General features: G+C 28.5%; 1 protein-coding gene across 1 annotated transcript; it reads left to right on the top strand.

Annotated features, from left to right (window-relative positions):
* The first annotated feature begins 12,111 nt into the window (after positions 1-12,111).
* Positions 12,112-13,699, top strand: LOC114415627 (protein TRANSPARENT TESTA GLABRA 1-like). Its single transcript, XM_028380412.1, has one exon. The coding sequence runs from the start codon at positions 12,205-12,207 to the stop codon at positions 13,213-13,215; it is 1,011 nt and encodes a 336-aa protein (XP_028236213.1). The 5' UTR covers positions 12,112-12,204; the 3' UTR covers positions 13,216-13,699.
* Positions 13,700-17,040: the final 3,341 nt, after the last annotated feature.

Here is a 17,040-nt window from a genome sequence, read left to right as displayed (position 1 = left end):
AAAAATTAAATATACATCGAGATCTTTTATCTTATTGCACTTAATTTGTTGGTGATTTTTTTTTCTTTTGTTCTACCACTTGTTCCTTTTTATCCTTAATGACATATTTGTTGTTGTTGTGAAATACCATAATCATCATTATATTATTGTTAGTATTGTTATTATCATTATTTTTTTTCTCGTCATTTTCATGACCCATGTCATACATTTGAGGATGACAACAAAAGTAGCAATTGACAATGGTAATAATGACGATTAATGATATAAACGATAAAACTGACAACAATAATTATAATATGTATATTTTTGAATAAAAATGGAGGAAATTAAATAGTTGGTTTCTAGAACTAAAAATCAAAATTATTTTATCAAACAAAATTTTCTATTATTTTAAAAATACTTTTTAAAACAAAAAAATAATCAAATACAACTTAAAACTCTTTTTGAGTTTTAAAAATGACATTAAAAACATTTTTAAAATATCATATTGTGTATCAAACCTCAAATTATTATCATGATGATATTATTCATTTATACTAAGATTAATTATACGTTCAAAAGAATAATTATTATTTCATTAGCCTTAATTTTTGAGAAGAAAATTTTATACTTTTTAATACTGATTATAGATTATGGGTATCTCTATAAAAGGCAATCTACTTAAAATAGGTATAACCATTATAAAATAACACAAAAAAAAAATCAGATATTTAGTACAATTACATTCTTAATATTTGTATTCAAATACTCTAATATATATCACGTTCATTTCCTCTTTATAAAATCCTTCCAATTAATTTATGTTCGTTAATAAAATTAGTTAATTTAATCAAAGATATTAAATTTGCTAATAATTTATATTGTTTTTTAAAATTATCCTTAATTTTTTTGTAAAATAGTCTTATAAAATGATCAAATATTTTTTAAGAATAATTTTATATAAAAGGACGGAGAATATATATTAATATATATATATATATATATATATATATATATATATAATTTGTTAACTTATAACCACTTGCTTTATAAAAGAAGTTAGCAAGGTATACCTTTTGTGTATTTTTAAATTTTATAATTATAATTTGTTATTTTATTCTTTCAAAAAGGGGTTATATGTGTGTCTTGATATGTGTGCAAGTCTAGCGGAAAAATTTCAGCTCTAGGGGAGAAAATTGAAAACCCTAGTTTAATATGTTTAATTTGGATATCATTTCTATTTTGTCGGGTCGGCAGCTAGCTCTACATCTCACCAGAAATAAAGTTTTTTTTACTCCTCCTAAGAAAGTTCTTTTTACACATCCTATAAACTGTAAAATATGTTCCGAATATTGTGACAATGATACATAATTTCACGATTGTTTTTCTGATTTTTTTTCAAAAAAGGTAAAAACATCAAAACTTAAAGAATTTAATTTTAATATAATATCTACATTATTAACTATAAAATATTTTTTATATAAATTTTAAATTAATTATTATAAGAATTAATAATTTTACTGTATATGATAATTTATTGTTGGAATTTTTAATATTTACGTAGTTTTCTTTAATCCTTATGTCGAAGCCAACTAGATTCACCTCTACATATCTTAGAATTATTCACTAAATTAGTGATTTTATTATTCTTTTTTCAATTAAATATGTTGAGTTTTTGATAGGATCTTAGCCTCTCTTTAGTCGGAGAAAAGAGAGAAAGGAGCATGAATTTTCAAATTAAGTATATTGAGGACTATAATTTTTTTTAGTGTGTTAATTAAAATAAAAAGGTTTTTTTATTTACTAATTGATCAATACTAACATATATTTATTTAAGTTCATAACACCTTTGATCACATAAAATAAATTTCAATAATAATAAATATCTAATATAATTATTTTATAATATTACTCCAAATTAATTATTAAAACATAAAATTCTAACATTTATAATTAAAAAAATATTAAAATATTTTCATTAACCGTAGATTCTAATTAAATTTGGTATCTCATGAGTTTGAGCCCTCACTTATTTTATTTGAAGTGAGGTATATATGAATACTTTTGTAAATGATTTTTGACTTTGAAAGTTTTGCGTGCTTTAGGGTGAAACTCGGTTCTCTCCTCTATAGGAAGAATAACATTAACATTGTGTTTAATAGAAATGGATGAAAACGAAAGAAAGTGTGATTAATAAAAAGAGATGAAAGAGAGTTGAAAATAAGATTGTTTAATTAAGATAAAATAGAGTGTAAAAAATAATTTATTTGAATTCAAGTAATCAGGTAAATAAGAAAAAAATGAAGAATTTAATGATTAATCAAATTCCCATTTCACCCTAACACAATAAAAAAAACATTTTAATGACTCTGATACGAAAACCTTTTCCTATACAAATTGAAGGCATGCAATCGATTATGCCATTTTTGCATAATCAATTATATACCTTAAGTAAGTAGAGAGTACCCAAGTCCCAAGTCCAATTTTCAAACAAAGTGAAGACATAAAAAATTATAGTTTGAGAATAATTGATTATATGGCACAAATGTGCAACTACATTTCATTCTCCAGTGACCATATAAAATCATGAAGGAGAAGGGAGCAAAAGAAGAAAGAAAGAAGAAGAAAAAAACTCGTGTGTGTGCGTACGAGCTGTAAGAAGTAACACGAGAGGATGAAGGTTAATTCGAGCAACCCGTAAAAAAAGAGTTATCAAACTTTATTTTTACGGTTGATTTCATTTTCATTCACTTATTTATGAGATAATAGTGAGATGGATAAAAAATGCATAGAATCGAGCAATATATTAAAACTTTTAATTGAGTTTGGCCTCTAACAAACAGCACCTTCTTTCATGAACCTCATTCATACGTCAAAATCAAACACAGTGGAAATCCACTTGACAGAGGGTGGTTTGCACTCCATAGTGCATAGCGTATGGTTGGGTTTGAAGACTGACTGAGTCATAGCACCGTAATAATCAGCAGATATCGGCCATTCCCATGTGTGATAAATATGTTTTGTCAATGGTTGGTTTTCATTCATTGGACGGCTGGGGTAAGGTAAGGTACACCGAATTTTTAATAAATATATCAATCAAAGTGACTTTGATTTCTCCTTCCTTTCCCACCTCACACAAGACTTGGTCTTCATAAAGCATAAGCCCTTATTCGGGTCTAAATGAAGTGGATAGAAATAAGGAGACACATATTAATACAAATATTTTTTTAAGCATTTATTAGACAATGGGCTTTTGTCTATAATATAAAATATTTTCAAATGTTAGTTTTTTTGAATTAGTATAAAATACTTTTTGTATGATTTGTATATTTTTGTCTACATTTTCTCTGTTCATTTAAACAAACAAGGAAATTTTCATTTATTTTTTCGTTTTCGATTTTCAACCATTCAAAAAACACATTTTTTTTTTTCATTTTGTTCATTTAAACAAGCACATTTATTCATTTGTTTTCAATTTTTATCCATTCAAAAAACACCTTTTTCCATTTCATTTCTCTTATATTTCTATATATTTTTTATTTCACTTGTAATCTAAACAAAAAACATCAAGGAGAAAATTCATTCCTTCAGACTATTAAAAAAATTAATTTCTGATTTTAAGTTAAAAATTAAAAATTTAGTAGCAAATTTAAAATAATATTATTTTATTTAACATAAATATTTTTTTGAATCATTATTTTATTATGATCTTTTTCTTCTTCTTTTTTCATAAATAAGATCTCATATGTTCCTTCAGTATTTTCATTAACTAATGCTATTATTTTCCCTCTTGTTTATACTTTCTTATCACGAATTTTTTTAAAAATGTTTTATCTTTTCTTTTACTTATTGTTTTTTTACATTAGAATTGAATAAATTAAATAGACAGTGAGAATTAAAATTACTCTTTAGCAATATTACATTTATATTGTGTTAAAAAACATATCGAATTTATTGAAAAAGATTGCCATGAAATATCTGCAATAAAATTTTAAAATTTAATATAATCTTGCCAGAAAATAATAATGTCTCAAAACAAAATTAAATATTTTGATTTTATTATTAACCAAAAAAATGCTAAACAAGATTGACTACAGAAATTTAATAACTAATTTTAGATATCAATAATTAAAGAATAATTTTAAAATAAATTTTCAATGATTTGAATAATTTTTTTATTACTTAAAATAAATCTCATTAAAATTGACTTTTAATAAAAACATCGGTTGAGTCGGCTTGTGAAAAAAGTAGTGCATCTTAATTTCATTCCAATAGTGATTTTCCCTGTCACATGAAATGACTTCCACATGTGTAGCTTAGATCAATTCCACCTTTATAATTTGCACCGTCCTAGTTAATTTGTGTTAGGCAAAAGGAGAAAGGAAATAAATTAAGTAGACTAAAATATAATTTTTATTTTTATATTTTTTGAGAAAGTTTTCATTTTTTATTTTTTAGTTAATACATTTCATCTTTTATTTTTAAAAATTTTATGATTTTATTTTCTTATTTTTTAGTTGACACATTTTTTTTTCACTTTAAAAAAAATCATAATTTTGATTCTTATGGCCAATTTTAAATATTGACCTATATATTTTATAAATATTGATTGATACTTGTTTATTATCCACATGATAAATATTTTTTAAAATTATTTAATTGTTAATGAACTTAAATTATTAAAAAATACATAAAGTCTAAAATTGAAAAGGATAATTAAAATTGTAGATTTTTTCAACAATTGGGAACACAATATCTAAATTAAAAAATGTAGGATTACAATTGTGTATTTGTTAAAAGTGAAAGATAAAATATCTTAATAAAAAGTAAAATGACTAAAATAGTAAATTTGAAAAATAGGAGAATAAAAATGAAATTTTAACAAAAAAAAAGAATAAATTACATATGAATCTCACATCTTTTACACTCCATTTTAATTTAAATATTTTTTTATTTTCATCCTTTCAACTAAATACAAATACTTGATCGGATTTCCAAATCAAATAATGCTTCATCTATAAAAATTGAAATATTTTGAAAAAAAAAAATTCAAAAAATTTCAATAGGTATAGAAAATAAATTGGATAATTCTGAAGCTTTTTGTGTAATTTAATTTCTAATTAAGTTCAATTCTCATCAGTAAAAAAGTGATACACCCAAAAATACATATAATTCTTTATCTTTACGTGCAATATGTGCCCTACTCAAATTATCTTTGATACGAGTCAAGGAAATAAACTCATTCCATGGTCTCCATATAAACGATACTCTCAAAAGTACTAGTACGAGTAAAAATACCGGCAAAAGGTGATATGTACTAGTTAATAGTCCTTTTGGTGACACATCATAATCACATTGGGAATGTAGATAATTATAATCATATACATATAAAATGACAACAATGAAATGTCAATTATTGGGCTTTATTTGTAAAGTTTCGATTCCTTGATAATCAAAATCTAAAAATCTAATGATCTATGAATTAGTCCATATTTAACTAACCAGGAAGACAAATGACCTTGCATTTTTTTTGCTTCTCCTGAATTTTTTTTTATGAGTTTGATACTAGTCTTTCTTATTTACATTAAGATGAAATCTTTAAAAAATGGAATATATTACTATTTATTATTGTACTTTAAAAAAAATACTTAGATCATAGGAGTAAAGAAAGGAAATCTAATATGTGGAAAGTAGAATAATGCATGTCAAATTAGATGTATGGTTTCCAAATCTCATTTGCAATTATAATCGTGGCTGTAATATTACACTTGTGAAACTTAAATTAATATTGTACTATTACATTTGCCAAAAAGAAAATATTACAATTGTAATATAATATAAATTCATTATTATCATGATCGCAATTCAAATTTAAAACTATAATTATAAATAATATGGTCTTAAAAATAATTGAAGCGCTGTTTGAAAATTTTTACTTGCAAAAAACTTAAATGGTTCAAAAATAATATAGTAAGACTAATTGGACGTTGAATTTAAACCATTTTGATACAATAATAACTTTCCTAATTAATAAGAGAGCTTGAAAAAATATTTATTTTCCTGAAAATATTTTATCTGTTTTAAGAAAAAAAGTAATTAAATATCCTCATTGTTTCTAGAAACAAAAGATACAAATTTAAAAAATTTGGGTCTTCCGTCCATAATCCAAGCTATGGGTCGGTATTTCTTGTCATTTCATCATATGTGGAGATTACATTTCTTATCCGTATTTCCTGTTATGGGGTTGCCTTTAATTTATGCCTTTGTTAACTTAATCTATAATTTGTTCATTCGTACACCAACCCACAACCGACGTCGGCAGAAAAGTATTGCCAAACTACCAGAAACACTGAACCTTATCAATTCTTGGTTATAGTTACATTAATTAAGTTAATTTTAAAAAGGTAGTGGAAAATTATTTAATTTTAAAATTATATTATTAATTATATGTTTTATTAATAATTGTAATGATTATTTCGGCCAACCTTAGTTATCACATTCAATTCCTTTTTTTCATTTTTTGATGCATCATCTCAAATCCACGAGTTAAAAGTTGCATGTTGCGTGGAGGGAGAGGAAAAAATAACAGTTTTTTCTTTTCAATGTTGTTTTACTTCTTCCATTGTAATAGCATAAGTGGAATAACATTTACAACACATAATTATTTAAATGAGTTATTTATCATAATTTCATGAATCTTAAAAATTTATATAAAGTTATAATTAAAGATTAATATAATAAGAAAAATACATTATAAAATTATTCTCAATATCTTGTTTTCTATATCGAATATCTCATCTCAAGCATTAATCTAATTTTTTCATGTCCTTTTTTTCAATATAAAATACTATACAAATTTTTATTATAATTTATAAATACAATTTCCCATCATACACTACCTTCAAGTGTTTGATAAATGATATTATTTTTAGTGTTTTGTTTAAATTTTAATTTGATATATTTATAACTGTAAAAAAAATTACATTGTTAATTAAAATAATTAATTAATATTTTATTTATAACTTTCAAAACAATTGTTAATTTTTTTTAAAAAAATAAATAATTTTTATATATAGTAATTTATAATTAAAAACAATTTTTTCACAGCACATTTTAATTAAATTCATTCTGTTCTATTTTTTAAAATAAAAAATGTTATTTAAAAATTAACACGGACCAGTACAGGCTGTACAGCTGCTACTTGGAGACATTTATGAATAGTTGCACTCGAAACTTTTCCTATGTCATAAAGTTTACGTCAACACATGACGTTGCTATGACATACTATGTTAGTGTAGGACCAAGTCCACATGCTCAATTGATTAAATACCAAAACATATTTTTCTCAAACATACATAAAAATTTAATTAAATATTAAAACATACATATTTTCTCATTATTTATAAAACATACATGTTTATTATTGAAAATGAAAATTTAGATTAGAAGATCCAACTTTACACTATGTTTTTCTAAAAAATTTATAAAAATCCTAACCCAAATTTTCAACGTCAATTTTTGTAAAAAATTTTATTTTTAAGAAAATTAATTTTTAATGGATTTTAAAATAATATAAAGATATGTCTGCAGTAATACATGTTTCAAATTATAATTAATTTTGCCATTTTTGTGTTTCAATTGTATTTATCAATAAGTTTCGTTATTATCCTTTTATTATATATCTCAGTCTCTCATCTTAATTAGTGCAGCATTTTAATTTCTATGTAATATATAATTGAAATCTAGTAATTATTTATTTATTTTGTTTTTTATTAATTTTTTAAAATCATTTTCTCTTTTTAAATTTATTTTAAAGACTATTAATTATTTTTCTCATTTTTTAATTAATGTACATAAGAAAAAAAATCATTAACAAAATAAAAATTAAATTTTAGAAAAATTTACAATATGTTCAAGTGTCTTAAGTCTACAATTTATTTAAGTATCCATATGGTAACTAAAAAAATTATATCATATCTCTGATTTTATTATTTTATTTTGTTTATATTATTTTTAAAAATACTAAAAAAAATAATTTTTATTTTCAAAAAATTTCATGTTGAGATTTCGGGTCGGCAATCCGAACTCTCAATGGGTTGTCGTAAAATTTTTGAAAAAATAATATAAATTTGGATACTTTCAACCTGGTTACACTATGAATAATAAATATTTATATTTTGATAAATAATGGAGAGATATGTATATTTTCGAAAAAAAATCTTAAATATCACGTTTCAGGCACCAAGGCAGCATCTTTTCCCCAAGTTTAAGATACCAGCAATTCCGAAAGTAGTGACATAAAATGCAGTGAGAATTTTCTAGATCCCACGATGCACGACTACGAGACTAGTGTTTTTTTTTTTTTTACTGCGAGAGTAGTTTATACTTAGGTAAAAACAAGTTTTAAATATTGGCTATCGCTTGATTGATTGGTACATGATTAGTAATTTCAAGTTTAAATTATGAATTATATTATGGCTCCAATTGAAAGAGTTTTTGGACAACTTATTTTGACTTATATTATAAGTATTCATGAGAGGAGTGGTGGCAGTGCTGTCGTTCTCCCATTGTCTCAAGTTGGAGACACAAAGACATGTATCAAGAATAGATTAGAGTAACATTGAGAGTGCTTTTATAGTGTTCGATTTAGGTCCATGAGCCTAGATTCTTGTTTTAAGTGTCATTGATAATGATCAAAATCGCTGAAGAAAATATAAGTTATTCCTTTATTTTTTCTTATTTGATCATTTGGGCTTTCCGTTTTTCTTATTTACTTTGGTTGAATCCTGGGCAAGAATCGTACTCGGTTGTTTGTCCCTTTCGGCGTTCTGTTGAGCTCGAGTAATACAAGAATTTTTGAAGAAGCTCATAAAATTTACTTATGAGTATTGATACTGGGTTATACCAATATGTGTAGATCCTTTAAAGTAAAATGGTGGAATATATGATAAATTAATAAAATTAATAGGTCAATTGTACAATGAACTTGACCATACTAGATCCATTTTAATTTTATACACGTCCACATTTATTCCATTTCATTTACTTTTTTTTAACATAACATTATTATTGGTCACTGGTCAGTGACCTTTTCACATCAATATACACTTAATTTATCAATTGATAGTGCTGACGCGTTGGCCATAGTGGTTCACAAAATAATTTTTCTTTTACCGGAAAAGAGAAAAAAATAAAATGAAATAATTATGAGTATTATATAAAATGAATTTAGAGTGATCGGGTCTATTGTACTAGTCTTATATTAACTAATAGTTTTGTTACTTTAGAGGATCTACACTCTATACCAATTGCTTATGGAGAGCTTCGCCTTTCACATACACTTCAAATCTCGGATCACCCTTTTTTTTCTTATTTCTTCTTAATATATTTTCACGCTTTCACTTAACAAAAACCTATGTCTTATTTTGGGAGAACCTGCAACTTATTTTAACGTATTCCAAAATATGTTGGTTATATGCAGAGATGATGAATCAAATTACATGTAACTTTGTAACTTTGGTAATTATTACATTACTTTTATAATTTGATATATTCAAGTGTTATTAAAATTATTTGTGTCAAATTTTTTTAAAATTAAATAATATTTAAAAGATAATTAAATAATTCATATTTTAGTATATTTTAAAATATTTATATTACGTTGATGTTTAATTTATATGAAAGAGATAATAAATAATTTTAGATTAATATAAAATTTTATATATATGATATATATGAAAGAAATTTTTAATACAACAATAAATTTTAAGAAAAAAAATATTATATAGTTAAAAATTATAGAATAATATAATAATTATTAAAATTATATTAATGGAAATGGATCTCTTATATATATATATATATATTTCATTATCGCATGACAGTAAAGTTATAGGAAGTCAGTCAACTCTTGTTTGTTTGCATAGTTGCATTGGTCTCAATTAAGCATCTTATCCGGTAGTTCAAGATTGGTCTAGAACCATAAGTATGATGTGTTTTAGAACGTGATAGAGAGCTTGATGATGGATTTAGATAAAAAGAGAACGAGCTAAGTGAAACTCTATTGAATGAGTCTTTCTGTTTTTTTCCCTCTCTTACGTAACTACATCTTGACACACTTTGTATTAAATTTTTGGTTACAATTATCCATGAGAGAGTAGTGCCTGAAAATAAGATTTCGTGTAGTCACTGCTAATTATCAACTATGAAAAGTAGGGAAAACTGACTGACATCTGTGTGTAGAGCAACTGTATGCTATAAAAAAATGTTTCTACAATTGTCTCTTGAAGTTTTTGTTCATTAATTTGAAAAGGATGAAAACTACTCAATCTGCGGCTTATGAATCAATCATCAAACTTGGATTTTTTAAGCCAAAATAAATATCAACCTGACATACTAATTTGGTTGATTAAAATTAATTATGTTGCATCTTGAGTTATATATATATATATATATATATATATATATATATATATATATATATATATATATATATATATATATATATATTGACAAGTTTAATCCATCAATATTTTTTTATTTTCTAAAATATTTTTTATTTATTTTATTTTATTGGTACAAGATTAACACGAGTTGCTTCGTTAGCTAATTAAGGCTTGAAAAAAATTATTTAAATTGCATATTTTTATTTCATTATCAAGTATCAACAATATTATTTAGTATGTATTGACATTTGACACCAAAATATGAGATTAGCTAAATTGGGCTAGGGAGATTATTCTATTGGGCTTATAATATTGCTTTTCAAAGGTTCTTTTCACTCTCAACAACCCATTCCACTTCAGTCTACTTGTGTTGTGCCTTCCGACTCCAGTTCTCCACACTGTCTATTTGCTGAACATGTGAAACACCCAAGGGTAGACTTTTTCTTTTGTAGTTGGATTGGGCTTTATTTGGTTTAGATATTTGTTTGGGCCCGTAGTGTTTTGGGGCTCGTTTATTTTCTTCAACCAAGCGCATTAGTACATTTGGATCCAAAAATTAGTGGTGAAATAGTGTAACTCTGTTTTTTTAGAAAAACGAAAATACGATTAGGAAGAATAATGAAGATATATTAAATATTTAAGCAAAATATTTTCTAAGAGCAAATGTGAAACAAGATTAGGAGGAGTGACTACAAATTTGGAAAAACAAATTATTTTCCCCTCAAACTAATAACAATAATAAACAGATTTCTTTATTTTTGTTTTATTTGATTCAACACTTTTTGTTTATTTCTAAGATGTGATTGTTATTTAAATGTTTCTCTTTGTTTTGTTATTATTGTTCTTAACAAATATTGATGTATGCTACAACAAATTAAAATATGTTTTTTAATCTGAGAATTAGTTTAAACATAAAACAAGGACCACCATGGTATCCAAAAGGAGAAACAAACTCATATTTACCCTTAATTTTTTTTGGATTTGTACCTTCCGTTGAGTTCGATCCATACACATTCAACACAAATCACACAATTGCAGCGACAAAGAAGTTTTAAATTGGAGAAGAATAAAACAAAGCTTAAAACTTCTAACCAAGAGAGCTGTTACCAAGTTAGTGTTAAAAGCAACAGTAAAAATCATCTTTCGTTACGGTAATTTAGTCCAAGATATTGTATTTTGATGTGAAACAACCATTGCAAGCATGAATTTGGCACGTAACCAAATTAAGTGTCATTTGGGCATTATCGTTAATTAAAATAAAAACAACATTTATTAAATAAATTAGTAATGTTCAGTTTTCATAATGAAATTGACACCACATGCATATTTTAGGAATTAAATAGGCAATTTTGTTACTATGAAATAACAATATTAACAAATTTACATAAAAATGATGTTAATAATTTATTAACTTCCTATCCCATCAAAGAATATGATACAGTAACTACATTTGATTTTTGTTTCAATAAACTATGGTTTTAAACCTTTCATAAACTGTTTTGAACATTAAAAGATATTCTGAAAAAAATTACATTACCTCACGTAAAAAGTAAAAGCTGTAAAAAAGTCTGCGGTTACTTAACGTGACCTAAAAAGTAAAAAGTAACGGGGGGTTTGGTTTTGAATGGAGCTGTCAGGTCAATTGAGGCATGCCAGAACACGCCCCTCACGTGCGACTTTTTCCAGCGACTAGTGTTATAGAAGTTAGAAGTGCAGTTCCAAGTGTCTCTTTGAGCCACCTAACATTTTTGATCTTCCTTCCTCTGAAACAAGAACAAAAATGGAGAATTCGACCGAAGAATCCCATCTCCGATCGGAAAACTCCGTCACTTACGATTCCCCTTACCCTATCTACGGCATGTCATTCTCCCCCTCCCACCCCCACCGCCTCGCCCTCGGCAGCTTCATCGAAGAATACAACAACCGCGTCGACATCCTCTCTTTCCACCCTGACACCCTTTCGGTAACTCCCCACCCTTCTCTCTCCTTCGACCACCCTTACCCTCCCACCAAACTCATGTTCCACCCCCGCAAACCCTCCCCTTCCTCTTCCTCCGACCTCCTCGCCACCTCCGGCGACTACCTCCGCCTCTGGGAGATCCGTGATAACTCCGTGGATGCCGTCTCCCTCTTCAACAACAGCAAGACCAGCGAGTTCTGCGCCCCCTTAACCTCTTTCGACTGGAACGACATCGACCCCAACCGCATCGCCACCTCCAGCATCGACACCACCTGCACCATCTGGGACATCGAACGCACCCTCGTCGAAACCCAACTCATCGCTCACGACAAGGAGGTTTACGACATCGCCTGGGGAGAGGCCAGAGTCTTCGCCTCCGTCTCCGCCGACGGCTCCGTTAGAATCTTCGACCTTCGCGACAAGGAGCACTCCACCATCATCTACGAGAGCCCCCACCCTGACACCCCTTTGCTCCGCTTGGCTTGGAACAAACAGGACCTGAGGTACATGGCCACCATTTTAATGGACAGTAATAAAGTTGTGATTTTGGATATTAGGTCTCCCACTACCCCTGTTGCGGAGTTAGAGAGGCACCGTGGGAGTGTGAACGCCATTGCTTGGGCTCCTCATAGCTCCACGCATATTTGTTCTGCTGGTGATGATACTCAGGCTCTTATTTGGGAATTGCCCACGCTTGCTTCTCCCACTGGGATTGATCCCGTCTGCATGTACTCTGCTGGCTGTGAAATTAACCAGCTGCAGTGGTCCGCCGCCCAGCCCGATTGGATTGCCATTGCTTTTGCCAACAAGATGCAGCTTTTGAAGGTTTGAGGTCAGAACAAACAATTACACATTCTAGCCACTTCATTGTGGCATAGACATAGCAACTTCTGATCACTTGAGTGACTGAGTTATATATATTATTGTAGTTGTGCAAACTAGTTTGCCCTCCTCATGTTTTACTTGTGGCGAAATTAACGATGTTCAATTTGTCTGTTAAAGATGGATTTTTAACCTGTTGTGAAGTAAGATTTCTTGTCTGTGATGTGGAAGCCATAGCTATTAGTTTCTTAGTTAACATGAGAAATCACATGTAGTATGTGGAATCAATTACCACACATCCAGATTATAGGTCGTAAAATCTTCAGTGTTTGTATTCCCATTTGATTTTAAACACCCTACCTCTGATATGTATGGACTATGGATCTGTATTCTTGAGCTTTTGCCATACGCTTCCGTGCTTAGCTCCATGACTTTGCTAATGCCTTTGTTTGTTACGGCTTAGAGCGTCCTTGCTAAGCATTTATTTGTCTAATCGTATTCTTTATCCTTAGTATTAATGTCAATTCTGAACTCTGAGAATATGATATTCCTAGACCACTATAAGCTCACCATATTTTTGAACTAAGTGTTAATTGAAGTTTGACTTTGGGAATTGCATTTTAACTCAGGAATTTGTCTGGGGCTATTTCAATGACAAATTCCCGTTCTCTGTACACTGTCGCGCTCCTGAATTGGTGCTTCTTTAAGCATCATTTATCTATATAACAATATGCAATTATGTGTTTTTTAACTTACTTCCCACCGTATGCACTCTTCTTCCTCTCCTGTTTGATCTTTTTTGGTAGTGTTTTAGCCACTTGCCCTAGTCTTCAACATTTATGATTTGATCGTACCTGTAAATCATTTGGTTTGCATGTAGTCACGTATCTTAAACTTCTCATCACGAAGGCTTTAAACTCAATTCTTGGTGGTTTAAGTAAGAGCTTTATACCTGCAGTTTAACACTCCCTTAAAAAATTGGCTTGCAATATTAATGTTAAAGCTGTGAATGGGAGTTTGTTTTGCATTCAGCTACTTTGACATTGCTGATGATGGTGTAAATAATAATGTAATTCTGATGACTAATTTATATTATGTCATGTTCTTCCAATGCTTAAAATTGTTTGATGAAAGTATTTGTGTCATTTTGAAGTAACTATACACTGGATTTATTTTGTGCATGGATGAATATGCTTTTGAACAACATTTCATGTCTGTTTTGGCTGATGTTTCTGCTACTTATAAGTGATAGGATTGCTTAATAGTGAAGCTGATAACTCCAATTAATTTGAAGTTTTGTAATCATATGTATATTTGCTTAATACGTTAGATATGTGATTTATACTCATATATATATTGTCTTACTTAGTGCTTGTCATTTTATTTAGAAGCAAACATAAACATTCGTGAATGCCCTACTTGATCTTTATTCATGTTCCTTCTATGCAGATGTTCTAGTATTGCTTAGGATGTTTTTAAATGCTTTGCTTGATACGAGCTTCCCTTCCGTGACTAAAGAATAATGTTTCCTTTTACATAAATATTTTCCTATTTTAAGAAGTGCTGCTGGTTTTTGTTTCCCCCTCATCAATGATAAAATCAACTGAATTACTGTTAGGTAGTAAATTGTTGCTGCTGAAATTCAGGTATAGGGCAAAGTAACTTTATTGTCTCCCCAATTTTCTTGTTGAAATCTAATTTCTCGGAGTTGGGACAATATTAAATTTATTTTAAGGTTAAAGCACAAGGTAGATGAATTATGAATACATTTTTGAACGAATCATGTATTGACCCACATGTCTCTAACTTGCTGGTTTTTTGGTGGCCTATAACTTTGCCGTTTTTATATTCGTTTTCTATCAAAGTCACTCGCTTTAGTATAGTTTCTTTACCTATATCTTCGGTCCTCTATGACGGCTTCTTTTTAGTTTTGTGTAATGGAGTATACTACCCACATGTTTTATGTCAATTAAGATTACACGTGTGTTTACTTTAACAACACAAATGAAAGTAACTTTTATGTGATTCTATGTTAATCGATGGAGTATCCAAACACAAGTTTCACGTGTTCTATGAGCAAATGATTATTCTTTTAAAATAAAATATTTTCCATAAGCCTCTTAAAATTGCATGATATGACACTTGTTCCATAAGCTAACTGTGCTTCATATTGTTCTTTAGTAGCATCATACATTCTGATTCATCATTATAGTTAACACTTTTGTTATCAGCCTGGACATCACCCTCTTTCAAATTGGAACTGTTCAGACATGAGCTGTTGTTGTTATAGGTAGCCATGTTTTTTGGATCATGTTTCCATTATATGTCTACATTTTTCCACAAAGTGTACGTATATTTCCATTTCCTGTTCATATTTATAGTTGGATCCTCCACCTCTGCCTCTACCTCTATCTGTTGCCTGTCAGTTTCTTGTTCTTGAATGCATTAAGAAACTTCAAGTTGAATCTGTCTCTCCCGCTAGAATATCATTAAAAAAAAGCCCTATTCAATATTAGAAAACGAATAATATATAGTCTTGTTGGCAATGGATCTTAGCATTTCTCATAGCCAGACAAACTTAACTTACTGGACATGTACAATGAGGCATTGACTTTAAGAGTTCCATTTCCTCCCACAAACAGTAATGTTCTTGGCTTAAACCATGTAATTCTTGTTGTAACTCAGCAATTCGAAAGAGATCTCCTTGAGAAAATCTTTCTTTCAAATCATTCCAGACATTAAAAACATTTTTTTTTTATATAAACAACACTTTGACCCATTAAAGGTGATAACGAACCTAGGATCCAGGAATGGATGAAGATTGTTGCATCTTTCCCATGCTTCATAGCTTGGATCCCCCCACATTTGGTACTCGAATCGTGTCAACAATGAATCTATATTTATTCTTTGAAATCAACGCTTGCTTCATCAATGTTGGCCCAAGTGTGAAAGTTTCTCCACTCAATGGTGGTGAAACCACAATTGCAGTAGGATTCTTGTTCGATGTACATAATACAAACTAGTGGGATTTAGAGTCACAATCGTGGATGCTCCACTTGTATTATAACCTTGCCGTTGATTCGAAGTCCACTTCCACGAATGCAAATTCCTTGCCCTCTCTGAGTAGAAGAGTTGAAGAGCTCCGATACATCAAAGCTTAAGCGAAAAAACAAGAAGAATGCAAATGAATTAAGTATAGTCTTCCATCAAAGGAAAAATACACAACTGCACGATACGTATATTACTCTGTTTACTGTTTAGCATAAATAGCTTGCCTAGTCAACAGAAGCAAAAAAAAAGAAAACATGACTTGCAGAGAGGGATATATTTAGCTATTATTTATTACACCATGTGAGACTACAGCTATAAACTAAGTTATTGTCTTTTCTTTCCTTTCTTCATCCAAGTCATCTAAGTGAGCTGATATTAATAATGAAATCACTTGATTTTCAAACTGGAAAAAAAGAAAAAAAATTAACTCGAAAAGGAAGACGTTTATTAATATCCCCCGTGTCAATCTTTTTTAACTCTTGTATGGTGCCTTCTTAATGAGTAACCTATTAAAGAATATTTTTTTATGATAAACAAAGTAAAGCTAATCACTTTTATATTTTTTTTCTTCCAAATGTACACTTTCTCCCACTATACATGAATAAGTAACTTTGTTGTCTTATTAGCAATTGAAATGTTAGTTGAGAAGTGTTTGACTCATGCCTACCATAATAATAATAATAAACAATGAGGTGGGAAGTTTTAAAAATATTAACAAAAAAAAAAAGAGAGCAAATGCACAAGACCATTATTGGGCCTGTAAAAGATGCAGGCCACATTCTA

Source organism: Glycine soja, chromosome 6, assembly GCF_004193775.1.
Source record: "Glycine soja cultivar W05 chromosome 6, ASM419377v2, whole genome shotgun sequence".
NCBI lineage: Eukaryota > Viridiplantae > Streptophyta > Magnoliopsida > Fabales > Fabaceae > Glycine > Glycine soja.
Note: the sequence above shows the minus strand (reverse complement) of the source record. Positions and strands in the feature narration are given on the sequence as shown.